Source organism: Oncorhynchus masou, chromosome 22 (assembly GCF_036934945.1).
Source record: "Oncorhynchus masou masou isolate Uvic2021 chromosome 22, UVic_Omas_1.1, whole genome shotgun sequence".
Lineage (NCBI taxonomy): Eukaryota > Metazoa > Chordata > Actinopteri > Salmoniformes > Salmonidae > Oncorhynchus > Oncorhynchus masou.
In genome coordinates this window covers 9,794,624-9,819,735 of record NC_088233.1, presented here as the reverse complement: position 1 = coordinate 9,819,735, position 25,112 = coordinate 9,794,624, and the positions used below count along the sequence as shown (strand labels likewise).

Sequence of the window (25,112 nt, the reverse complement as noted above, 5' to 3'; positions counted from 1 at the left end):
ACTTTTGACCAGGGCCCAATGGGCTCCAGTGCACTATAGGGAATAAGGTGCCATTTGGGATGCAACCCAGGTCTAGGGGCAACACTCTGCCACCTCAAACCACTGTCGCCATGGCATCATAGGGCCTTCACCACCACAGAGTTTAAAGGCTTGGCAACTGGCGTGCCCTGAAGACTGGAGCCAGACAGTGGTCAAAAATATTTTTCTATGACTGTGCTCTCTCTCTCTCGCTCTCTCTCAGCTGGTCAAATTAGCCATGGGCATTTATTTCCTTGTGAGATAAGGAGTGACCTCTTATCTTACCTTAATGTATCATTTATATTTCAGAACGATCTGACCAGCGTGTACATTATGTTAAGAATATTCCTATGTACGCCTGTGTCAAACAATGTTTATAACGTTTATAATGTGTAACACTGTTATAACAGCTTTCCTTTGTCACTTATAGTCTGTGAATTGTGAAGTGCTTCGGGGGCTGCTCTCACGAAACACTGGTTTAGAGACTCAACCATATAGTGGATAACACTGCCATCTTCAGATGGGGATGCAGAGTTTCATCATCATCATCAGTGTTATAAAATTGGAAATTATCTCTCATGTCATTATAAAGGACTTTTGAACTATACCAAAAATCAATCTGGGCAGAAATTCAGACGACATACTATTTTGACTGCTGAATAGGCCTACTGATGTTGAAGCTCCTCTTTCTTTGTGGCAGGTGCATCTGTTATTTTCAAGACCGACCAATCACCATCTAGTTTATAGCTCATTGCGGTCTACCGTCCAATAGCTCTCCTCTTTGTTGCCTTAGCTTGGTATTAACTGGTTTACGACTGCGGACAGACAGACGCAAATAGGCCGGGCTTTAACTAATAGGGCATACAGTTCTTTAAATAGTTTAAAATCCGTATTTACTTGTTGAGTTTAAATATACAATTAAATTGCATCTGTATTTTTGCTAAATAATCGCAGCCTGAGACAAGCGATCGGAGGTGAATATATCTGAAGATTTAAAAAAGTAACTAAACCGGATAGCTTGTTCATGCTAGCTAAATTAAATCGCTGGGCGCCAGTCTTTTCATTTGTGGACATTGCTAGCTCTGCACGTTTCCTTGTTGTTGTTGTTGTTGTTGTTAGCGACCGAGTTTGCTAACTGCTACATTTCAGCATTACTTGCTAGCTACAGTTTTTAGCTAGAAGAAAGCAATCAGGCATGGCGGAATTCCTCGAAGATCCGTCTGTTCTCACTAAGGATAAGCTCAAAAGTGAGCTCACGGCCAACCATGTCCCACTTCCCAGCTCCGAACAGAAGAAAGACGTTTACGTTCAGTTGTACCTGAAAAATCTGACCGTTCAGAACAAGAAATGTCCACCATCTGTAGACACGTTCTCCAGTGATGAAGAATTGCCTGCCCCTGTAGTCTCCAACAAGAGCCGATCTGGAAGAGTAAGTCATGAAATGTTTATGTTATAAATGGTTATTTCAGTGCTATGAGTGTAAATTCTAATCTTAGTCATAATGCATTAAATCACTAGATACTTGTGTTGTAAAATGAAGGTTGCTGTCCATGTGATGTTATTTCCGTGAAATATACACTTAACTATTTTGTTCCCTCCAACTCATGCCTTGAATTGGTTCTCTAATGGATGTGCTAAGAACAAATTCTTATTTTCAATAACGGCCTAGGAACAGCCTTGTTCAGGGGCAGAATGACAGATTTGTATCTTGTCAGCTCAGGGATTTGATCTTGCAACCTTTCGGTTACTAGTCCAACACTCTAACCACTAGGCTACCTGCCACCCCAAGATGGTAGATAACGTTAGATAGCCTAATATTTGGTCTCTATTAGATCTAATCTAATCAACCATAATCAATCCATAGAAAGCTACCCGAAAGACAGACAAGCCTCGCTCAGAAGAAGTGGAAGTCACAGACCTCACCGATGCAAGTTTAAAAGATGAGCTGTTGAAGCATGGAGTCAACACTGGGCCCATAGTTGGTGAGTCCTGCTTATGTCTCTCACTTGTCTAAGGTGTCCTTCTCTCCTTCGTCTGCACTGATTGGAGAAGAGAAGTGAAAGCAAAATGGCAGAAGCCTACTGAGGAATCTCCTTTCACCTCGTCAGTTCTTTCAAACCTGTGCAGATGAAGGAAAGGAGACGAGGAGAGGAAGCCACTTGAGACAATGGAGGTGTGTGCACCAACAGACTCAGACAAGCTGAGATATATTTTTTATCCACAGTTTACTTCATCCCTAATTGGTTTCCTTTGCCTTTCCCCCAGGCTCCACCAGGAAGCTTTATGAGAAAAAGCTTCAGAAGCTAATGGATACACCTGCAGCTGAGACTACGCCCAGCCCACCTGAAACTGCCACAGTTAACGCTGCAGCCAAGGCAGATGGCAACCAGAACGGCAACACATACTCTGACCAGTACAGTGACAAGGAGGAAGGTGAGAGCAACCATCTTACCACTGCACAAGAACATGCACCATTAATTAGGCAGCTCGCCTATACAAATAAAGTTAATTCAGGGTTGAGATCAATTCCATTTCAATTCAGGAAGTAGGCCTAAACTGAAAAGCAATGAGGAAAATGTTCATTTCAGTCCTCTCCCTGAATTGAAATGGAATGGACCTTTTTTACTTTATGATGTTTGACTGTCAGTTTAGATGCCTTGATTCTCACTGACTCATGTTGGCTTTGCCAGATGAGATAGGTACCGCTACGGACCCAGAGCCTGTTCCTGTTGTGGAGAAGCCTGTGGGGAGCAGAGGGAAGACTCCTGTCACTGTTAGGAACAGCAGCAGACGGAGCAGCAAGGCAAGCCTTCAAGTTCAACTTTATTTTCCATATAGAATAAATAATAAATAAATAATAATTAAAACATACAATGGAAATCAGAGCTCTCACATTAAAACCGCTTTCGTCTTCAACAGCAAGAAAGTTCACTGCAAATATGTGCAAATAACATTATCTTGCATCCATAAACTCCAGCCTCTCAAACATCTGTTGCTATTGTCAATGTTCACAGCTACAGGTGGTGGAGGTGAGCCTAGCAACGGGCGACCAGACCCCTAAGAAGACGAGGGAGAATGTTGAAGAGATTCTCGCTAATGAGATCTTTTCACCCACAGGCATCAGGTAAGTCTGTTGACATTTCACTTCATCAGCAAAGTAGCCTTGAAGAATGGTTGTTTTTTCCAGAAAGATTAAATATAATTTTTGAAAAGTACTTATCTTTCCAGTAGGCCTGGCACAATTACTGTATAACCATGTAATCCACAGTTATGAATGAAGACTGTCATGAAAATAAAATAACTGTCATGACCGTAACAACAACAAAAATGAACTAACAAACAGCTGACTGGAGATGGGGTGGCTAGGTATTCGCGTGGTTGAGTCCGTTTCTACGGTAACATGGACTCTTAACAACGTAACGAAACTTTGTTTCTCCTTTCCGAAACAAACAAGGTGTTGTAGCGAACAAGCACACATAGAAATCTACAAGCAAATTGCAGCAGCACACACAGAAATGTCATCTATGGTAGCTCATGCAGTCAGGAGTGGAGGACAGGAAATGCGGAGACTTGCGGTCATTTGGCTGGCCAATTACCGTCGTCCAAAATTCCATGACCTTCCCAGTCCAACTTTTCAGTGATATTTAAAGCAGTAGATTTAAATTACTTTAGTCACTCAACTCATCCTCTAATCTCTCTCTCCCCAGCGCCAGCTGCAGGCGACCTATCCGCGGCGCGGCGGGCCGACCGGTGAAACCCAGCAACTACTGGCTGAACGAGTCTCTCCTGGAGCGCTCCATCTATACAGAGTCTTATTCTGGATGCAGCTCCTTGGGCTCCAACGTGCCGGCCAGGCCCGGCTTCCTCTCTGTACTATTAAAGCTCATGGTACTCGTCACTGTAGCTGGGTCCATCTACTTCGCCATTCAGCACCTCGATGCAGATCAGGTTCAGTCCTTCAAGGGAATGCTAACCGACGCCAAGGGTCTCCTAAACAGCGCTAAGGGTCACCTGTGTAGCACGGTTGATAAGGTGGTGGATGCCGTGTTCGATAATGTGATTGTGCCGCTGGGTATCGGGGGAGGCAGCAGCCAAGGTGCAGAAGCAGAGAGTGGCGACAGGTAAGTAGTCCACCATCTCCACCCTGCTTTCTTTTTGTTGTTGTATTGTTTTACCGTTATTTTACCAGGTTGTCCAATTGAGGTCAGATCCCCGGTTATTCAACAGACCACCTGGCCACTGCTCTGCCATCCACACCTCACTAGCTCACCACACCCCCTCCATCGTCATCCTCTGGTCACCACCTTGGAGGACTGACTGACTTTTAATCTGGGCTGGTAGACTATCATCCTGTCCCCTCCTTGTTCACTTCTCCTCACCCCAAGTGAGGAGGGCAGGAGGGGTATTCAACCCAACCAACACCAGCTTCCTGGAAAAACAACACTGTCTTGCCAAGACAGTCTAAAGAGACTTGTTTTTATTATGAAGTTGTTTTTAATCGTAGTGTGAAGTCTTATGTTGTGTATCCTTTGTGTGTGTATTTTTTAGAAAGGACAGACAAATCGTACGCATGGTTGTAGTTTTTTGAAGGACATGTTTGTCGTTTTTGGAGTGTCTGTGGTGCCAGGTGTTTTTCTGATGGTGAAGTGCATGCACAGTGATAGCACTTAGTGCCAGTGTAGGTGTCAATTCCATTTCAATTCCAGTCAATTCAGAAAGTAAACAATTCCAAATGTTCCTCATTAAAAAGCATGGAAGAGAATTGGAATTCCAGTGTACTTCCTGAATCGACTGGAATTGACATGGCATTTACCTCAACCCTGCTTAGTGCCCTCCCACTAATTCAAGCACAGAGAAATGATATTAATTACAGAAACATTTACAAGTATTTCTGTATTGGTTTTTGAATATACACTAGTAGTAACAATAAAGCTAGGTAGAATAATGGTGCTCAGGTCTATTCTAATCTGCTCTAAATGAATCTGATCAGTGCTGGGAGGAGTGACAGTGTCCAATAGTGCAACTTCAGGTCTCGTCACTGTATGAGGAAAAACCCTTATTTTCAAGCTATAAAAGGTTATAAAACTGATTTTCTTTGGTTAAATTGCGCGTTTTTTGGTATATGCTGCAGTAACTAAGTAAGTGGTCTGACCTGTGAATGGCTCATGATGGCACCTGACTTGATGGGCAGTGACCCAAATCCCAGTATAGCTTTGTGAGTTTACGTTCGTGTTTCATTTAGTAGTGATTTGTTGTGCTAAAGATTCCAGATCTTCCAGTCCCATCTACCGGGTCATGTTCAGTAGGGCACCGTAGCAAAATGGGTATAATCCCCTCTGTTTTAATGTGTGTTTTCCCTGTTTGTTGCCTAAGGAACATGACCCAAGACTGGCTGTCTTTTTTAGTGCACCCACACTGCCCTTCTAAGCGGTTCTGCACACTACTGATCTGGGAAAAATAATGTTTTTGCAATAGGTAGTTGAGCAAATATACGAGTTAACAATGTATTCCATTTTGTTACTTGGATTATAAATTGATATTTACTCCGCCTCATGTACACTTCATTGTCATAGAAGAGGTAACACTAACAATTGCCTGAGGCGAGACAAATGGTAATATTGATAGCAACTTAACTTATGTTGACCATTCATAGAATTTTGATGTCAAGATGTTGACATTTTTTGTCCAGTGTTGAAAATAAGTATTATTTTTTTATTTCTGTATTTTTCTAATGTGAATTGTTAATGTTGGTCTTTTGTCTAGGGGAAAGTGAAATTTGAAAAACAAACAAAAAATGCTATCCTAAAACTGAACCTCTTAGTTGACTTGTGGTTACACAGTGAATACAGTATATTAAAGATTAAATGTTTGTTACTTTGATCAGGCAGCTAGCTTCCCAACAATGGATTGTGGGGGTAAGGATTTTGAATCTGTTTTTATTTAAAATACTATCATGAAATAAATGTGGTAATTCAATTGTCTCTCCGTGGTTTTCTTTATTGAGGTTTGTACACTGTTCGATGGACAGCTACGATTATGAGAACCCTTGTCTTGCCTGAGACTTGAATATTTGTGTTGGCTCACTGAGGTAATGCCTAGGATTTAGATCCGCGGGTTAACAGTCTTGTGGCGCGCACTGTGCATAAAAACACTTCAGAAGGACGCTCTAGTTTGAGAATATTTCAACAAAAACTGAAAACATTCATGCATAGTAAGATGAGCGTCCAACTCAAAGGTGAAAGAAGAGTGTTGAGTGGCATCCTTCAACTTGAGTCAAATCTAATTTTATTGGTCACATACACATGGTTAGCAGATGTTATTGCGAGAGTAGCGAAATGCTTGTGCTTCTAGTTCTGACAGTAGCAGCAATAACTAAAAAGTAATATCTAATTCCACAACAAATACCTAATTTACACAAATCTAAGGAATGGAATGAGAATATATAAATATATGGATGAGAAATGTCATAGTGGTAGCATAGGCTAAGGTGCAATAGATAGTATAGAATGCAGTATATACATATGAGATGAGTAATGCAAGATATGTAAACATTATTAAAAGTGGCCGATGATTCAAGTCTGTCTGTAGGCAGCAACCGTTCTGTGCTAGTGATGGCTGTTAAACAGTGATGGCCTTGAGATAGAAGCTGTTTTTCACTCTCCCAGCTTTGATGCACCTGCACTGACCTCGCCTTCTGGATGATAGCGGGGTGAACAGGCAGTGGCTCGGGTGGTTGTTGTCCTTGATGATCTTCTTGGCCTTCCTGTGACATTGGGTGCTGTAGGTGTCCTGGAGGGCAGGTAGTTTGCCCCCAGTGATGCGTTGTGCTTGTGCAGACCGCACTACCTTCGAGAGCCCTGCTGTTGTGGGCAGAGCAGTTTCTGTACCAGGCGGTGATACAGCCCGACAGGATGCTCTCAATTGTGCATCTGTAAAAGTTTGTGAGTGTTTTAGGTGACAAGACAAATTTATTCTACCTCCTGAGGTTGAAGAGGCGCTGTTGCCCCTTCTTCCCTACACTGTTTGAATGTGTGCCTGTTACAAAGGAAAAGGACAATGAATGAACAACACAAAAAATGACACAAATTGCCACCTGGGGCAGTCAGAGACCTTCATATTGTATGCAGAAAAGCCTGGTGTAGGTAGGACGCCACAGAGCGCAACCCAAAGACTCCCAAAGTACGGAACTGACGTATCATCTAACCTCAGGTGACGTAGACTCTTGCACAGTTAGGACGGACACTTGCCAGACACCAAGGTCTCTACGATTCGCCGGTGGTGAAGGACGGCGGCGCCATTTTGCGACTGAACGCGTGGAAGTAAAGAACATATAAAGCTAACTTTTTTTTTGTGAATTTATAGTTTACATAGAAACACATTAATTGATGTGGGATACATTTCTTAAGACAATGATATTGGTTGCTCCAGCAGGATAAGGATAATTAAATACAAAATGTTGACCGACTAGCTAACGTTAGCTAGCCTAGCAACTAGCTAACACTCAGGGCTAGCCAGCAGGCTTTTGTGTACTAACGACTTTACCTAGATAACGTTAACTCTCTTGCTTTAAAATAACAAGTACATGTTGAAACAACTTACATGACATGTCATTTTAAGCCGAAGTTGGCTAACTAAATACATTTTGATTTGTTTCATCCATTTTTTCGGGTGGGGGGTTATAAGCTAGCTTAACCACGTTGTCTTTATCTGTTCCCCACAGCCATCCCTTAATAAGGAACAATGTACCCCAACGCGTTAATGACACAGGTGGCGCGAACGAACCCGTTCAGCGCTCCCGGTTTCACTCTCCAGAAAGTCGAGGAGCCATCACAAAGTCTTACTGCCGATCATGGACCAAGAAAACGCACATTGGCTGCGGCTGCAGTGGCCGGTAAGAAGAGTGGTGTATTTGTGATTTAATATTAGCTAACAAAGTCCTCAAACGAATTAGTTAGCTAAAATAGGTTTGATAGCTAATATTACCACTTATGGGTTTATGAACGAAAGCCAATTGAACAGTCTATTTTTTATCTCTCTTTACTTATCGGTGTGTACCACAATGACTATGTTTGAATTAGTGAGTACATCAATGACTGTTTGAATTACACCTATAAAGCTTAAATCGTCTGGGCCCAGTTTTTCTAAAATTATCTTTCCGGATTGCGGCTTTAGGATTAAATGCACATACATAGAATGAATAGAACAGACTAATCGTTGACATGAATATTAACTCACGTTTTTATTTCTATTGGTGTAATACTATCCAATAGCCAAAGTACAGATAACCTTTGAAAAGACTGATCGCTGAATATCAGGCATCAGACATTTTTTTTAGTTCGCTTTTGGCTTCTGTACGGTCCCTTTGCACTTCCTTTTAGGCAAGGCCTTGCAGTCATGCATGGAGGACACTGTGAAGGGCAAAGTTTTGTAAAAAAACAAGTAGGCCAGAAGCTATGACAACTTATTAGTAGACTCTGCAGAAAAATCGAGCTAGCTTGAGATAAAAAAAAAGAAAAGGAACACAGCTAGTACTATTGCCAAGGCTCGATCCCCTTTTTTATGTGGACTAAAGCTACAATGCAAATCCTATTGTTAGACCTTAATGGTCTCATGTTGTCTATAGCCCTGGCACAGGTAGCTAGATAATTACAATGTAAACACTGTAACAGCCTGGGGCTTATTTTGTTGCAAATAAGTGGAATAACACATGGGGGCCTAATCTCATTGTTGAGTTGAAAGAATAGTGTCAAAGACGTGTGTGTGTATAGGGGCTTGCACAAGGTGTTACCTGATCTCCTTGCCACGTGAGTTTGGAGGTCTACCAATTTACTAAAGGTCTCATTATGGACTGGTCCTAGGCTGTGCTACTTGCTTTGACAGTTTCTTCCATTGAGTCTTATCAGTTCGTGATTTAATGGGAACCGTTGGGCTTCGTTATACTTGAGCCCCTATCAAATAGATTAAACGGATAGGCTACCGTTTACAACCCTCTGTTTGCGTACTATGTAAGATACGGTGCCCTTTAACTACATGTACCCATATATAAATTTAATAATCAGCCGTAACGCTGTTATGGAGGTGATTTTTTTTTTTTTTTTTTTTTTCACTGTTGCTAGACTGTCGAGCTCAGGTATCGGCTTGAATAGAATGTGAGGCACCAGTTAGACTCAGTACTAGAATAAATATATGGTCTTCACTCTCAGAGTTGAACTGAACATTTCTATTCCGGTCTCTGCACCAACTACCCAACTTAAGACTAGGCCTAATACTGCAGTGTACATAAAAAAAACAAATGTTTCTCCCCCTCTTACATCTGTGAAAGAACCCCAATTCACTGTCTTTTCCTCAGAGGGAGACAGTTGTGAGTTTGGCTCATCGCATTATTTCATCATGTGTGGCATCGGTGGAATCCTGAGCTGTGGTACCACACACACAGCAGTGGTGCCCCTTGACCTGGTCAAGTGCAGGTTGCAGGTCTGTGGCCCCCGACCACGGGTTGCATGGCATGTATATTGTGTTGTGGATTCCACTAAAACATTGACATCCCAGATAACAGTATTTTTGTGAAACAAGACTACATCACAAATAGCTTTTATTTTCAGGAACGGTGTGTTTCCACTAATATGCAGTGGGGTGGTTAGCAGCCAGTTATTTTATTTGCATGCTTGAACTAGTATTGTTGAGGCCCTAGGAGCTAAAAATGAGAGTTCGCGTGAACTGTGAAGCTTTAACAGAATGCGAAGCTGGCATTCTTTAACTTTATGGTATGACCCCTAAATGGTACTGGCAGGCGCTTGCCCTTTCTCTGTGCCGCTAAGAGCAATTTGATACTCTACCCACATTCATTCAACATCAGTGACCTTTAGCCTAGCAACAACTGCAGTCAAATTCCTAGCCAGGACGGGACATCCTCCTTGTTAAAAACTGGACTGCCCTGCCTTGGAGTTGGGTCTATAATACTTGCAGAACAAGTTTTCTAAATGACGACTTGTCCTTGGCCAGTATTCACAAAGTGTAAGAGTGCTGATCTGGGATACTTTTTGACCTTTCGATCATAATGAATAAGATTACATTGATAAGAGGGGACCTGATCCTAGATCAGCACTACAACTCTTGACACTCAATGAATAATGACCCTGGTATGGGAATAGAGGAATCACCTATTATTGAAGATTTTGTTTTGTGCTATGAACTTACTTTACAATAAAAACATGAGTCAGTGTCAGGGAGAGTGTCTTCTCCACTGTGCTAGAGGGCATAATCAAGAGAAAAGCCTAGAGAGCGTATTATGACAATCCGTTGCTAGCGTTGTGGTGTGAGACACTCGGCATGGCTTAGAAGTGATGTTGACTTAACAGCATGGTGTGTGTGTGTGTTGTCTGTCTCTATTCTGTATTGTGTTCGGTCTGCTCTAGATTCTGACGTTAGCTGTGAGTTTGGCTCTAAGAAATACTATGCCTTGTGCGGCTTCGGCGGCATCCTCAGCTGCGGGATCACACACACGGCGGTCGTTCCCCTTGACCTGGTCAAGTGCCGTCTGCAGGTCTGTATATCCGCTAGTCGTGTGGGGTTGCGCCCCAAATGCCGCCCTATAGTCTACATAGTACACTACTTTTGACCATAGGGTTTCTGCCGAAGTAGTGCACAGTGTTGATAATGGGTTACCATTTGGGACGCAATTCTAGTCTCTGTGATCAATGTGCTCTGCTGCGCTGGAAGAATGGATACATTGCAGCGTTGAAGGTCGATTCCATTTCAATCCAGTGACTAAATTGATATTCCAATTTTTTTTCCCTTCCTTCCTGCTTTGAAATGGCATTGACCCCAACTCTAATAAATGTATAATACATTGAGTGTGTTATGGCCCTGTAATATCGAGTGCATTTCTGTAGTATCGAGTGCATTTCTGTAGTATCGAGTGCATTTCTGTAGTATCGAGTGCATTTCTGTAGTATCGAGTGCATTTCTGTAGTATCGAGTGCATTTCTGTAGTATCGAGTGCATTTCTGTAGTATCGAGTGCATTTCTGTAGTATCGAGTGCATTTCTGTAGTATCGAGTGCATTTCCCTTACAGGAACCCTGCAGCACTATTTCCCCACTTAAAAAAAACAAAATGAAACATAAGTTCGGTTTCTAATGTAGGTTCTGTTCTCCAGGTGGACCCAGACAAGTACAAGAGCATCTTCAAGGGTTTCTCCATCACCATTAAAGAGGATGGCATGAGAGGGCTGGCAAAGGGCTGGGCTCCCACCTTCATCGGTTACTCCATGCAGGGTCTCTGCAAGTTTGGCTTCTATGAGGTGTTCAAGATCACCTACAGCGACATGATCGGAGAGGTCAGTACTGTAGTAATGCTCATCAGTGAGACCCAAGTCCACGTCCCAAATGGCACTCTTTGAACAAAAGTAGTGCCCTATACAGGGAGTGGGGGGGGGGGGGGGCTTAGCCAATATGTTGATTCCTTGACTCAACTGTATTGGACCTTTCTTCGCAAGGAGAGTGAATGTAAAGATGAATTGCGAAAGACCCAAAGAATAAGGTCGTCCTCCCATTTTTATAATAATCCAATCGGCTCTTTCTCAATCAATCTTTCCTCGATTCTTTGCATCCTCTCGCCTGCTTATCAAAATGAATCGAATACGGTCTTGAAGTAAGGAATCTCAGCGCTTCTGTTCCAATACAGTTAAGGAGGCAAGCAGGTGAGGAGTCGTGGAAAGACTTAATTGAGATTGTGATTTTACTCTTCACCTCCTACCCTGCCTGTCTGGTAAATGCAGGAAAACACCTACCTGTGGAGGACCTCTCTCTACCTGGCTGCGTCTGCCAGTGCAGAGTTCTTCGCTGACATCGCCCTGGCCCCAATGGAGGCGTGTAAAGTGCGTATTCAGACCCAGCCCGGCTACGCTAACACCCTCAGACAGTGTGCCCCTAAGATGTTCGCCGAGGAGGGAGTCTGGGCGTGAGTATCCCTACTGAATCAGCCGGTCACATTTAGCTACCTTCGTCTTAGCCCCAACCCTTTTGATGTTTGTTATTCTGAAGGGTCTGGGTTGGTATGGTCAGTGAAGTGCTGGTGCTCTCAGATCTGCAACCATCGAAGGGCTAGGACCGAGGGTCAGGGAACACATTGGGACCAGCTGAATTAATATGGCCTTGTTTTGTCATGACTCGAATAAACTCCTCAATCACCAGGATGTTTCAAAGTCCAACATGCTCCTTAGATCCACCTCTGGGGGGCGCACCTGGTCTGAGTCTGCTATCTCTCTCTCTGAGTGTTGACTGCAGCTCCAGCCCAGATGCTCCCAGCAGCTTTCTGGCTGTACAGTTGGAGGTGCTTGAGTCATTGCCGTGTGAGAACAGTCTACCTGCTCCTCAGCCCACTCCCTGCACTGGCACCCTCGCTGGAAAATGACCAGTGCAGACAGGCTGGGGAGCGGACAACTTTTATATGTCCCTAATGAACTTTTTCTTTACACAGGTCATAGACTATTTGTTTCCTGTTTCCTATACCCAGTTTAAGCCTCCTCCTGGTCTTAAATATATGCTCACGGAATAATCTATTAAAACAGTTGTTTATTCCAGAATTAGATTCAAGGTCCAACGTAGCTGTTTTTATGTCAATATCCAAAAAAAAACTCAGTGTGATTGCTTTCATTTAAAACGGTCAAGAATAAAATAGCTTTTTTTTTTTAGCAAAGAGCAATTTCTCAAGCAAGAATTTAGTTAGGACTATCTGGGAGGTGAAAACTAGCTGTTATTGGCAGAGTTTGAAACTTTCTTATTGGTTTATTAACTAATGTACCGACTGGTGATGTCACCAGGTAGTTCAAAACCTCATCCCGCCAAAATAAGCTGCAATTTCAAACAGCTCTTACACTAAGAAAATCTTTATTTTCGCACTATTATTTCAACCTTAGTGTGGAAATGTATATAAAACATGAGGACAGTCACGTTTTTGACTGCACTGGGCCTTTTAATCCTGTTGAGGTAGAGGTCAATAACACGGAAACAAGTCACTCACGCTCTGCCCCTTTGTTGCTGCTCTATAGTTTCTACAAGGGTGTAGTCCCACTGTGGATGAGGCAGATCCCCTACACCATGATGAAGTTTGCCTGCTTTGAGAGGACCGTAGAGCTGCTGTACAAACATGTGGTGCCTAAACCCCGTGCTGAGTGCTCCAAGGGTGAACAGCTGGTCGTCACCTTCGTGGCTGGATACATTGGTGAGTCCATGGTTCTAAAGAGAAGCGTTTTGAAGTTGGTAGATGTTTTGTTTTGGTTAGACTTCTAACCACAAGTGGGTATACTGGGTATTAAATAATTTTAAAGATGAGTTTTACAATGGATTTCTGTTGGTATGTGTTATGAGAATTTTGTTATCAGTGTTCAAAAACTTCAATTACTCTACTCAGTCTGCAATCCAGAGTTTGTAAGATTCTGGTTGAATGAAACAGACGAGTCCCCCGCTTACAATTGTCAAAATGTTTATTCACGAGAGTACTCTGAAGTCTATTATACAAAGACATCCATTTTATACCATGCTCCTTAATTACGCACATACTTTCACACCAACAGTAGATATCCTACGCACATACATACACACACAAACAAACAGTAGGTGAGTTTTATCCTTCTCCGTAGTTCTCACCACTGTATATCACTACCCAGTCGACAGTTCCATTCCCCCGAGATTAGGGGAAACTTGAGAAGTACTCCCTGACCTATCATAAGTTTCTCAGAGTTCTCGCCAGGTCGGTTCAAACACAGTTTAATTGTTCTCGGTATTTTTCTAGGCGCGCACACACACATACACACACACATTTCTCCCAGTCCAACCTCGTCGGACTTATGTTTAATTACATTACATTATGTTTAATACTTTAATTAGTCCTTATACATGCTACATAACTAATGTTAATGTTTCAGGGTAGAATTATTTAGAATTATTTAATCATTATCTCTAAACATATGCATTATTTTATCAGTATGAGATGTAGCCTATAACTTTACTCCGAAGCCACAACTCATCCAAAATGTGTTGTTTTTAAAAAAAAAAATCTATTTAAGAATTTCTACTTATCTGATATTTTCTATGTTGTCCTGATCACATCTCTGATGGTTGTTCTGTCCCCTGCAGCTGGTGTGTTCTGTGCCATCGTCTCCCACCCTGCTGACTCCGTAGTGTCTGTGCTGAACAAGGAGAGTGGCAGCACCGCCATCGGAGTGCTCAAGAAGCTCGGGCCCAAGGGTGAGGAGTAGCACTGCATTCCTCTGTCAGAACCCTCCCTACCCCCATATCCTTTTCACTCTACTGAGACATAACAAATTGTACTGGGTAGACGCTGATATTTCCCTTTCACCTTGTTTTGTCCAGCAACTTCTTTTAACTGTGGTGGATGTGTAACCAGGCCAGCTCAGTACAGCTTGGTTTGGCTCGGTAGTGTGACTCAGCCAGTAGGATCTTTCAGATGGAAATGTATTGTGTCGTAAAGAGGTTTCCAACACGCTCCTTAGATCCACCTCTGGGGGGCGCTCCTGGTCTGTTGAGTCTGCTATCTCTCTCTCTCTGAGTGTTCGAATGCAGCTCCAGCCCAGATGCTCCCAGCAGCTTTCTGGCTGTACAGTTGGAGGTGCTTGAGTCATTGGCGTGTGAGAACAGTCTACCTGCTCCTCAGCCCACTCCCTGCACTGGCACCCTCGCTGGAAAATGACCAGTGCAGACAGGCTGGGGAGCGGACATGATTCAATATCTCCTACATCATCTGTTGTACCACCATCAGACATTTTGATTTGTTGATATTTTTTTATGTATATGCTGTAACATAAAGTATTATATTTTGACTTGAGTGTAAACTGTTGTGTTCTGTTTGTTGCTTTCTTCCTTTCTATCTCCTCAGGTGTGTGGAAGGGTCTGGTGGCCCGTATAATCATGATCGGTACCTTGACCGCCCTGCAGTGGTTCATCTACGACTCTGTCAAGGTCTACTTCTGCCTGCCCCGTCCCCCTCCCCCAGAGATGCCCGAGTCCCTCAAGAAGAAGCTGGGAATTACAGAGTAAAGAAACAAAATGATCGGCCTTATCAACAAATATCTATTCAAAATGGCGGCCTTATCAACAGCAATATAAGATGGCGGCCTTCAAACAACACATCCTTAAGTTAACATCCACACTGCACACCGCTATCTGCCTGGTATAGTCATAGCTGTTCTGTTTTGCCTGTAGACCACCTACCCTGGTCTGAGCTACTTCTGCATATTACATTCAGAGCGAAAATATGCCATGTAGAACAGACATGCCGCTACGACGTGTAGAATAAAGAATCATGTTGACTCTTATTAGCGTTTCTATATGCGACGTTCCAAAATGTTTTCGTACTGAACATGGCCCTGGTCAGCATGAGTTGGGGTCCATTTCAATTAGATTCCAGAAGTAAACTGAAATTCTACTTTTTTTTTTTTAAATTATAATTTCTTAATTGAAATTTTAGTTTTTGGATTTGTTTGAAATGAAACTGAACCCAACCCTTACTGGTCAAGATGGAGGAGGGTTCCCTCCTGTGGGGGAATAGAAGGAAGACGACAACACATGCCATCAGGATAACACCCTACCACAGTTGGTTAATGTTCTAATAAATAAATTAAAACATTTTAAGTCCTTGTTTTTGAAAGTTGTGTGTGACTGATGTTGGATTGTAGTTCAGGGGATGTTTTTATGCCCCTTTTAAACAGATCATTACTTGTTCTGTTATTGGTTGTAGTTTTAGTTATGAAGATTTTTGCACTAAAAAGTTAATGGAACATTCTTTATGATTTGTCTGGTTCTTGCATTTATTACCTAGAATACACATACATCCTGCAGGTGAAGAAGTGGAGGTCCTGGGCTGGTGGGGTTTCAAGTGGACTGCGGGTGTGAGGCCGGTTAGATGTACTGCCAAATTCTCTAAAATAACATTGGAGGTGGCTTATGGTAGAGAAACCAAAGTGACTAATATGCCTCTCTCACAATGATTAGTGTCAGCACAAAACACTGCTGCATCATCTGGATGTGTGCAAGAAATGTTAAACATTCACCTTCTGCTACCATTTCTGTTAAGCTGTCTACGTGTACAGTTTGACAAATCCAATGTACTCACTGCAAATGCAGCATTCCGTTGGAAATTAATGTACTTCTAGTGTTCTAAAATGCAAAGGACCTGTTGGTGGGATCTAGGTGTAAAACAAGGGATTTAAAAAAACAAGCATGTATTTAACCTTTAACAAGGCAAGTTAGTTAAGAACAAATTCTTATTTACAATGATGGCCAACCAAAAGGCAAAAAGCCTACGGGGCTGGGATTGAAACTCAATTCCATTTAAATAATGGACAAAACACATCACGACAGAGACAGTACATAAAGAGATACCTAAGACAACATATCATGGCAGCAACACAACATAAAACGGTATAAACATTATTGGTCCCAGACAACAGCACAAGGGCAAGAATGTAGACAACAATACTTCAAGCAGAGCAGCCACAACTATCAGGAAGTGTCCATGATTTGAGTCTTTGAATGAAGAGATTGAGATAAAACTGTCCAGTTTGAGTGTTTTTTGCAGCGAACCGTAAAGACGAGCGACCCATGGATGTGTGTGTGCTTTGGGGACTTGTAAAAGAATGTGACTGCCAGAACGGGTGTTGTATGTAGATCGCCATCTGAGGTGCAGGGCAGGTGCACCAGATGGAGTCTGTGTCGTTACAGACATTTGGCATCCGATTAGTAAACCTAGAGCGTTGTCCGGTCAGAGTAAAGCAGGAGGAGGAGCCGATTCTAGAGCTCTGTGCTGCTGTCACTGTGGTGCATACTCGTTTTGGGCCTGCGTCACATGCATCCGAATCTGTAGTGCTGCAGCTCATCTACGGTATTCCTCCTGACCTGACTGGATAGAGGATACGGTCGTTGTGTGAGGTGCTGTGGTTGCAGGGAGAACGCACCTTAGCTCTCTTCTGGTCTCGTCAGACATGTTGATTACATGGTGGTATTTATATATTACAGCTCGGAGCATCCTCCAACAAAGCAAGTATTTGTTTGTTATTGTTTGTGCCTAAAGTAGTTAAGTGTTTCCTGCTAGGATCGACAAGCCCTGCACGGTGATATGGTGTTTCTGTTGGTTGAATGGTTGGTTGTGTGTGTGTGTGTGTGTGTGTTTAAGAATGGTATGTAGGTGGTAGTAGGCGAAAGTCATGCAGGGCTAAAGACTATAATCAAATGTCTAAAACCTTAATCTCTAATCTCTGGGCAGGACAGGGCAGTGCTGTCAGCCTGCCATTTTAAAGCGACGCAGGTTATTTTTTTGAGTGCATCAATTATTTAATGAAACCCAAATGAATCCTAGCTGGGTCAGGAAAAGTGTTTGTCCTGCTTGTCTGAGGGTTCACTATTGTGTCTATTTTATGTGTCTGACCAGGTACATTCTCTCTCTACCCAACCCCTTCCCTCCTCTCACTCTCCTCTTCCTTTCCTATGTCTGCCCTCCCCTTGCATCTCTCTCTTCCTCCCCTCCTCTTTTCCCATCTCCTTCCCTCCAGCATTGAACATGGCCTCTATCCTTCAGAAGCTCATGACCCCCCTGGTCAGTGGGAACCCGGAGCCACCCAGGAACAAGGTGACGGTGGTGGGGGTCGGACAGGTGGGCATGGCCTGTGCTGTCAGCATCCTGCTCAGGGTAAGACCCAACCCTGCTCTGTGTTGTTGACTGACTCGTGTTAAAAACATTGCTACAGTATTATGTCTAGACTAACCCCCACCCTGTGTTACAGTATAACCTGTCTAGTCTAACCCCCACCCCGTGTTACAGTATAACCTGTCTCATCTAACCCCCACCCCGTGTTACAGTATAACCTGTCTCATCTAACCCCCACCCCGTGTTACAGTATAACCTGTCTCATCTAACCCCCACCCTGTGTTACAGTATAACCTGTCTCATCTAACCCCCACCCTGTGTTACAGTATTATGTCTAGACTAACCCCCACCCCGTGTTACAGTATAACCTGTCTAGTTTACCCCCACCCTGTGTTACAGTATAACCTGTCTCATCTAACCCCCACCCCGTGTTACAGTATAACCTGTCTCATCTAACCCCCACCCTGTGTTACAGTATAACCTGTCTAGTCTAACCCCCACCCTGTGTTACAGTATAACCTGTCTAGTCTAACCCCCACCCTGTGTTACAGTATAACCTGTCTAGACTAACCCCCACCCTGTGTTACAGTATAACCTGTCTAGTCTAACCCCCACCCTGTGTTACAGTATAACCTGTCTAGTCTAACCCCCACCCTGTGTTACAGTATAACCTGTCTAGTCTAACCCCCACCCTGTGTTACAGTATAACCTGTCTAGTCTAACCCCCACCCTGTGTTACAGTATAACCTGTCTAGTCTAACCCCCACCCTGTGTTACAGTATAACCTGTCTAGTCTAACCCCCACCCTGTGTTACAGTATAACCTGTCTAGTCTAACCCCCACCCCGTGTTACAGTATAACCTGTCTAGTTTACCCCCACCCTGTGTTACAGTATAACCTGTCTAGACTAACCCCCACCCTGTGTTACAGTATAACCGGTTTAGTCTAACCCCCACCCTGTGTTACAGTATAACCTGTCTAGTCCCCACCCTGTGTTACAGTATAACCTGTCTAGTCTAACCCCCACCCTGTGTTACAGTATAACCTGTCTCATCTAACCCCCACCCTGTGTTACAGTATAACCTGTCTAGTCTAACCCCCACCCTGCGTTACAGTATAACCTGTCTAGTCTAACCCCCACCCTGTGTTACAGTATAACCTGTCTAGTCTAACCCCCACCCTGTGTTACAATATAACCTGTCTCATCTAACCCCCACCCTGTGTTACAGTATAACCTGTCTAGTCTAACCCCCACCCTGTGTTACAGTATAACCTGTCTAGTCTAACCCCCACCCTGTGTTACAGTATAACCTGTTACTACTCATCTCTCAGTAGTCTGTATTACACAAACATTCCCTTTTCTATTAGTGTCATAACAAGGTTGTTGCTATGCTTTTGTGCTGTGTTTTTGCTCATGTAGGAACACCTCGTTCATTGTGTGTTCAACTAATTTATAAAACATAGTTGTTGTTTTTTAGAAGCACACATGCAAATGATATGTAATCCATAATATTACCATTTATATGAATGACCTGTGTTGGGGCGGTCTCTCTGCAGGAGCTAGCTGATGAGCTGGCATTGGTGGACGTGATGGAAGACAAGCTGAAGGGAGAGATTATGGATCTGCAGCACGGCAGCCTCTTCCTTAAAACACCCAAGATAGTCGCAGGCAAAGGTGAGTCTATAGCAATGGGACACTAGGTAACCAGAGAGCCAAGATGGCCACCCTCTACATGTCAAATGTCTTTTCTCTATTTTATTGGTCACGTTGTCTTTTGATATGTTATAAACTTGTTCATTTGTCTCCCGCGGCCAGACTACTCTGTGACGGCTAACTCTCGCATCGTCGTGGTAACGGCGGGCGTACGTCAACAGGAAGGAGAGAGCAGGTTGAATCTGGTTCAGAGGAATGTCAACATCTTTAAACGCATCATCCCTCAGATCATCAAACACTCCCCACACTGCATCATCATCGTGGTCTCTAACCCAGGTACTCACCACACACACACACACACACACACACACACTAGTGTTAGTGACTCCAATTATTTGCTAAAGCAGTGTAGCCTAAGCCCAGAAGTCTCTCCCTGGCCATAGTTGATGTGCTGACCTATGTGACCTGGAAGTTGAGTGGCCTGCCCAAGCACCGCGTCATCGGCAGTGGCACCAACCTGGACTCCGCCCGATTCCGTTACCTGATGGCAGACAAACTGGGCATCCACACTTCCAGCTTCAACGGATGGATCCTGGGAGAACACGGAGACACCAGTGGTAAGTGTCGTGTGTGTTCGCGTGTGTGTTCGCGTGTGTGTTCGCGTGTGTGTGTTCGCGTGTGTGTGTTCGCGGGTGTGTTCGCGGGTGTGTTCGCGGGTGTGTGTTCGCGGGTGTGTGTTCGCGGATGTGTGTTCGCGGGTGTGTGTTCGCGGATGTGTGTTCGCGGGTGTGTGTTCGCAGGCGTGTTCGTGTGTGTGGTGCATAATTAGGACAAATTAAAGAACACACACTCAGGAAGTCAGGACAAGTGTGTTTTTATAACATTCAAATATGCTTTAGAATTCTTCTACTATAAATAGTAGCAACCCCTTCCTTTAGGGTTACTGTGATAAAGGTGAGACCTGCTAATCTACCTGGGCATGAAGGAGTTAAGTGTTAATTAGGTTAACTGTGTGTGCTTTAGTGCCTGTGTGGAGCGGAGCTAACGTAGCAGGCGTTAACCTGCAGACGCTGAACCCTGACATCGGTACTGATGCTGACCGGGAGAACTGGAGGGAGATGCACAAGCAGGTGGTCGACAGGTAATGTCGGCCTACACAGTCCTATTCAAGCAACCTTGTTATCTCTATTGCTCTTGGTATAAATCAATGTAATTTGAAGTTTAATTTCTGTAGTTCTGCTCTCTCTCTGTTATGGAGTTGTGTGTATGTTGTGTTCAAAGTCACAACGGCAATCTGGTTGCCTGCTCACTTCCACAATAATTTTTACTGTCAGCCCTGGGATTCGAACCGGCAACCCACCGGTTACTCCCCTGTTTCTCGAACTGCAAGGCTACTGAGATTTAAAAATGTGACTGTGTGAGTTTCCAGTGCCTATGAAGTGATCACGCTGAAGGGCTATACTAACTGGGCCATTGGCCTGAGTGTGGCTGACCTCACAGAGAGTCTGATCAGGAACATGAACAGAATCCACCCTGTCTCTACCATGGTCAAGGTAAGGAGGACACACACACTACTGTATATGTAAGTAGAATGTGTGTCAGTGTGTAGACACTTATCTAATGTACAAACATATACCTACACCCACAGATTACAGCATACCCATAATGCACAACACACATACTACCGTTCAAACGTTTGTGGTCACTGAGAAATGTCCTTGTTTTTTAAAGAAAAGCATTAAATAAAACATCAAATCGATCAGAAATACAGTGTAGACATTAATGTTGTATTTGACTATTGTAGCTGGAATATCTACATAGGTGTACCAGAGGCCCATAATCAGCAACCATCACTCCTGTGTTCCAATGGCACGTTGTGTTAGCTAATCCTAGTTTATAATTTTAAAAGGCTAATTGATCATTAGAAAAACATTTTACAATTGTTAGCACAGCTGAAAACTGTTGTTCTGATTTAAAGAATAAAAAAAAACTGTCCTTCTTTAGACTAGTTGAGTATCTGGAGCATCAGCATTTGTGGGTTCGATTACAGGCTCAAAATGGCCAGAAACAAATAACTTTCTTCTGAAACTCTTCAGTCTATTCTTGTTCTGAGAAATGAAGGTTATTCCATGCGAGAAATTGCCAAGAAACTGAAGATCTCGTACAATGCTGTGTACTCACTCCTCCCTTCACAGAACAGCGCAAACGGTCTCGAACCAGAATAGAAAGAGTGGGAGGTCCCGGTGCACAACTGAGCAAGAGGACAAGTACATTAATGTCTAGTTTGAGAAACAGACACCTCTGCCGTTTCCAGCTACAATAGTCATTTACAATGTCTACACTGTAATTCTGATCAATTTAATGTTATTTTATTGGACAAAAAATTTGCTTTTCTTTCAAAAACAAGGACATTTCTAAGTGACCCCAAACTGAACGGTTGTGTGTGTGTGTGTTACATACAATAGATATAAATACATGCACACAAATAACTACACACACACGTACCTACAGTGCTCTAAAGTGTCCATGCTGTTGATCTTCAGGGCATGTACGGGGTCAAGGACGAGGTGTACCTGAGTCTGCCGTGCGTCCTGAACGCTGGGGGCGTGGCCAGCGTGATCAACATGACCCTGACAGATAATGAGATCGGCCAATTAAAACAGAGTGCTGACACATTGTGGGGCATACAGAAGGACCTGACGGATGTGTAACAGAACAACAGGGGGCGCCACACTCCACTCACCACCAGGCTGCATCCCAATAATATCTCCTTTGTCCTTAAGTGTGGCCTCCTTCACAATTTTCAAATCTACAAAATGTATCTAATCTTGATTCACACAATCCTAAAGTATTGGATCGCTGGAGGCATGGGCCAGTGCCGGTTTACATCAGTAATTTCCTTTCAAATCAATGAAGGGAACTAGTGCACACTTTTGGAGGAAGGATAGATAATTGGGACAGAGCCCCACTCTCCTGATCACCTATAACGTATGTCACTTAGAAAACAAGACGCTTTTATCCAAAATAACTTTCAGTATGCATATATTTTGAATGTGTATTTGTTGTCTGCGGTAATTCCCTTCATTAATTTTAAATGTTTTTATTTTTTACCTTTTATTTAACTAGGCAAGTCAGTTAAGAACAAATTCTTATTTTCAATGACGGCCTAGGAACAGTGATTAACTGCCTGTTCAGGGGCAGAATGACATTGTCAGCTCGGGGGTTTGAACTCACAACCTTCTGGTTACTAGTCCAACACTCTTACCACTAGGCTACCCTGCCGCCCCCCGTTTAAACTCACATAAGTTGTTCTGGATAAGAGTGTCTGCTGAATGACGTAAATGTAAAATGTAGTTGAACCTGAAACTTTTCCATTGCTAGCACTGCACTACACTCTTAACTGGGCTACACAGTTAAAAAAAAAAAAAAAAAAACTTCCAAAAATACACTGTCAGTGTCACTGCTCCCATTTTACACTCTAGTACTGTTCTTAGCTTCCCTGTTATCTGGGAGGGGGTTTGGGTCACCATGGAAATAGGATCTAGTTCTTCTATTTCTATGTTGGTCTCATGGGCACTTGGTTTGAGGGTTACTTTGTACATGACTGCTTTACTGGAAAAGGGGCAGTCTTTGGGTTGGTGAACAGCACTATAAAAATAATATTTATTCAGGTGTGGGATCAGCAAAAGCTTCAGTCATTTGTCCTTATCAGAATGAAGAGAAATACAATCTGTCAATCAGGTTGTTTGATGTGTAAATGAATAAAGCAAGATTATTTATTGGTCCTGCCTCATTTCTTTACTTTTCAGGGACAGAATCATTTTTAATCAATGGTAATTTATTTGTTTCAGATTTCGAAACGTATGTCTTCTGTTGTATCACAACCGGTCGTGATCGGGAGTCCTATATGGCTTCATCCGGGTTTGGCCAAGGGGGTTTACTTAGCTCATTGCGCTCTCGCGACTCCTTGTGGCGGGCTCCTTGTTCGGTCGTCAGTTGAACGGTGTTTCCTCCGACTCATTGGTGCGGCTGGTTTCCTGGTTAAGCGGGCAGGTTTTAGGAAGCGCAGTTTGGCAGGTCATGTTTCGGAGGATGCATGACTCGACCTTTGCCTCCCGAGCCCATTGGGGAGTTGCAGCGATGAGACAATATGGAAAAAGGGGGGTTGTGGCCTAATCATTTTAACTATATATATTTTTTTAAATAATTATTTAAAGGGCCAATAAACAGTTGAAACAATAACAAAGCATTATCCCCACCACTGTTTTACTAAAACGCTGGGAGATGGGACAAGAACAATGTAATTCCTCTCAACTTCATAGTTCTCGCATCCATGGTCTGACCATCCATTATATCAAATTACAGTTTTAATCATGTTTTGAGGCTATACAGTGTTTGTTTACAAACATTGGAGTAAAAAAAAGTGTATATTCTGGGTTCTGATTGGGTATGACAGTTGAACTAAACTCATGAGGCATGTTATACTCTTCAAGAATCAATGGGAGTACAAGATCATGCATTTAAAGGGATTGGTCCTTTAAAGGCATGCATTAACACTTGTTAGCAATGACCTTTTATAAGGGGTGTTTTCAGTTTTGCTTAGATTGAGCCCTAGGCATAGGGTGGAGTGTCACCGTACTGTTTTCTATTAGACAGATTATGCCTCTAGGTGCAACCTGGAAAAGGTTCAATAAAATAAATACAAAATCAGTACCTGGTTTGGTGCCAGGACAACCTTTCAATGTGAGCAAAGCAGAGGATCTGATCGTGGACTATAGGAAAAGGAGGGCTGAACAGGCCCTCATTAACGTCGACTGGGCTGAAGTGGAGCGTGTCTAGATTTTCAAGTTCCTTGGTGTCCACATCACCAACAAACTATCATGGTCCAAACAGCACGAAGACAGCACGACAAAACCTTTTCCCCCCTCAGGAGACTGAAAAGATTTGACATGGGTCCCCAGATCCTCAAAAAGTTATACAGCTGCACCTTCGAAAGCATCCTGACCGGTTGCATCACCGCCTGGTATGGCAATTGCTCGGCATCTGACCGTAAGGCGCCACAGAGGGTAGTCCATCACTGGGGCCAAGCTTCCTGACATCCAGGACCTATATACTAGGCGGTGTCAGAGGAAAGCCCAAAACAATTGTCAAAGACACAAGTCACCCAAGTCATAGACTGTTCTCTCTGCTACCGCACGGCAAGCGGTACTGGAGCGCCAAGTCTCGGACCAAAAGGCTCCTTAAAAAGCTTCTACCTCCAAGCAATAAGACTGCTGAACAACTAATCAAATGGCCACCTGGACTAGCTACATTGACCCTCCCTTTGTTTTTGCACTGCTGCTACTCGCTGTTTATTATTTGTGCATAGTCACTTTACAAATTACCTCCACTATCCGGTACCCCTGCACACTGACTCGGTACCAGTACTTCCTGTGTATACCCTCCTATTGTTATGTACATGTATTGTGTTAGTTTGTTATTGATTCAAAGGAGAGAGAATCATGCTCATGTAAAGGAGAGAGAATCATGCTCATGTAAAGTGTAAAGGAGAGAGAATCATGTTCATGTAAAGGAGAGAGAATCATGCTCATGTAAAGGAGAGAGAATCATGCTCATGTAAAGGAGAGAGAATCATGCTCATGTAAAGTATAAAGGAGAGAGAATCATGCTCATGTAAAGGAGAGAGAATCATGCTCATGTAAAGTATAAAGGAGAGAGAATCATGCTCATGTAAAGGAGAGAGAATCGTGCTCATGTAAAGTATAAAGGAGAGAGAA

General features: G+C 43.2%; 3 protein-coding genes and 2 non-coding genes across 5 annotated transcripts; all 5 read left to right on the top strand.

Annotated features, from left to right (window-relative positions):
- The first annotated feature begins 813 nt into the window (after window positions 1–813).
- On the top strand, window positions 814–5,999 carry LOC135508990 (lamina-associated polypeptide 2-like). The gene is made up of 6 exons (XM_064929252.1): window positions 814–1,447; window positions 1,883–2,000; window positions 2,284–2,451; window positions 2,709–2,821; window positions 3,033–3,142; window positions 3,726–5,999. The coding sequence occupies exons 1-6, from the start codon at window positions 1,214–1,216 to the stop codon at window positions 4,141–4,143; spliced, it is 1,161 nt and encodes a 386-aa protein (XP_064785324.1). The 5' UTR covers window positions 814–1,213; the 3' UTR covers window positions 4,144–5,999.
- A 1,229-nt stretch (window positions 6,000–7,228) lies between these two features.
- LOC135508989 (solute carrier family 25 member 3-like) lies at window positions 7,229–15,670 on the top strand. The gene is made up of 8 exons (XM_064929251.1): window positions 7,229–7,337; window positions 7,739–7,909; window positions 10,434–10,561; window positions 11,176–11,355; window positions 11,797–11,978; window positions 13,069–13,241; window positions 14,156–14,266; window positions 14,916–15,670. The coding sequence occupies exons 2-8, from the start codon at window positions 7,759–7,761 to the stop codon at window positions 15,074–15,076; spliced, it is 1,086 nt and encodes a 361-aa protein (XP_064785323.1). The 5' UTR covers window positions 7,229–7,337; window positions 7,739–7,758; the 3' UTR covers window positions 15,077–15,670.
- LOC135509822 (small nucleolar RNA SNORA53) lies at window positions 12,227–12,461 on the top strand. The gene has a single exon (XR_010450989.1). It is a non-coding gene; the product is annotated as a small nucleolar RNA SNORA53 (small nucleolar RNA).
- Window positions 14,519–14,759, top strand: LOC135509823 (small nucleolar RNA SNORA53). Its single transcript, XR_010450990.1, has one exon. It is a non-coding gene; the product is annotated as a small nucleolar RNA SNORA53 (small nucleolar RNA).
- An 841-nt stretch (window positions 15,671–16,511) lies between the features above and the next one.
- LOC135508988 (L-lactate dehydrogenase B-A chain-like) lies at window positions 16,512–23,117 on the top strand. Its single transcript, XM_064929250.1, has 8 exons — window positions 16,512–17,074; window positions 17,587–17,723; window positions 19,239–19,356; window positions 19,498–19,671; window positions 19,779–19,952; window positions 20,359–20,476; window positions 20,765–20,888; window positions 21,879–23,117. The coding sequence occupies exons 1-8, from the start codon at window positions 17,020–17,022 to the stop codon at window positions 22,044–22,046; spliced, it is 1,068 nt and encodes a 355-aa protein (XP_064785322.1). The 5' UTR covers window positions 16,512–17,019; the 3' UTR covers window positions 22,047–23,117.
- The last annotated feature ends 1,995 nt before the right edge of the window (window positions 23,118–25,112 follow it).

Excerpts from the sequence above, each read along its gene's own strand:
- LOC135508990 (XM_064929252.1), top strand. The coding sequence starts at position 1,214 with ATGGCGGAATTCCTCGAAGATCCGTCTGTTCTCACTAAGGATAAGCTC. Across the intron at positions 1,448-1,882 it reads ACAAGAGCCGATCTGGAAGA|AAAGCTACCCGAAAGACAGA; the intron begins GTAAGTCATGAA and ends ATCAATCCATAG. Across the intron at positions 3,143-3,725 it reads TTTTCACCCACAGGCATCAG|CGCCAGCTGCAGGCGACCTA; the intron begins GTAAGTCTGTTG and ends CTCTCTCCCCAG.
- LOC135508989 (XM_064929251.1), top strand. The coding sequence starts at position 7,759 with ATGTACCCCAACGCGTTAATGACACAGGTGGCGCGAACGAACCCGTTC. Across the intron at positions 10,562-11,175 it reads TGGTCAAGTGCCGTCTGCAG|GTGGACCCAGACAAGTACAA; the intron begins GTCTGTATATCC and ends TCTGTTCTCCAG. Across the intron at positions 11,979-13,068 it reads GCCGAGGAGGGAGTCTGGGC|TTTCTACAAGGGTGTAGTCC; the intron begins GTGAGTATCCCT and ends GCTGCTCTATAG.
- LOC135508988 (XM_064929250.1), top strand. The coding sequence starts at position 17,020 with ATGTTGATTACATGGTGGTATTTATATATTACAGCTCGGAGCATCCTC. Across the intron at positions 20,477-20,764 it reads CACAAGCAGGTGGTCGACAG|TGCCTATGAAGTGATCACGC; the intron begins GTAATGTCGGCC and ends GTGAGTTTCCAG. Across the intron at positions 20,889-21,878 it reads CTGTCTCTACCATGGTCAAG|GGCATGTACGGGGTCAAGGA; the intron begins GTAAGGAGGACA and ends GTTGATCTTCAG.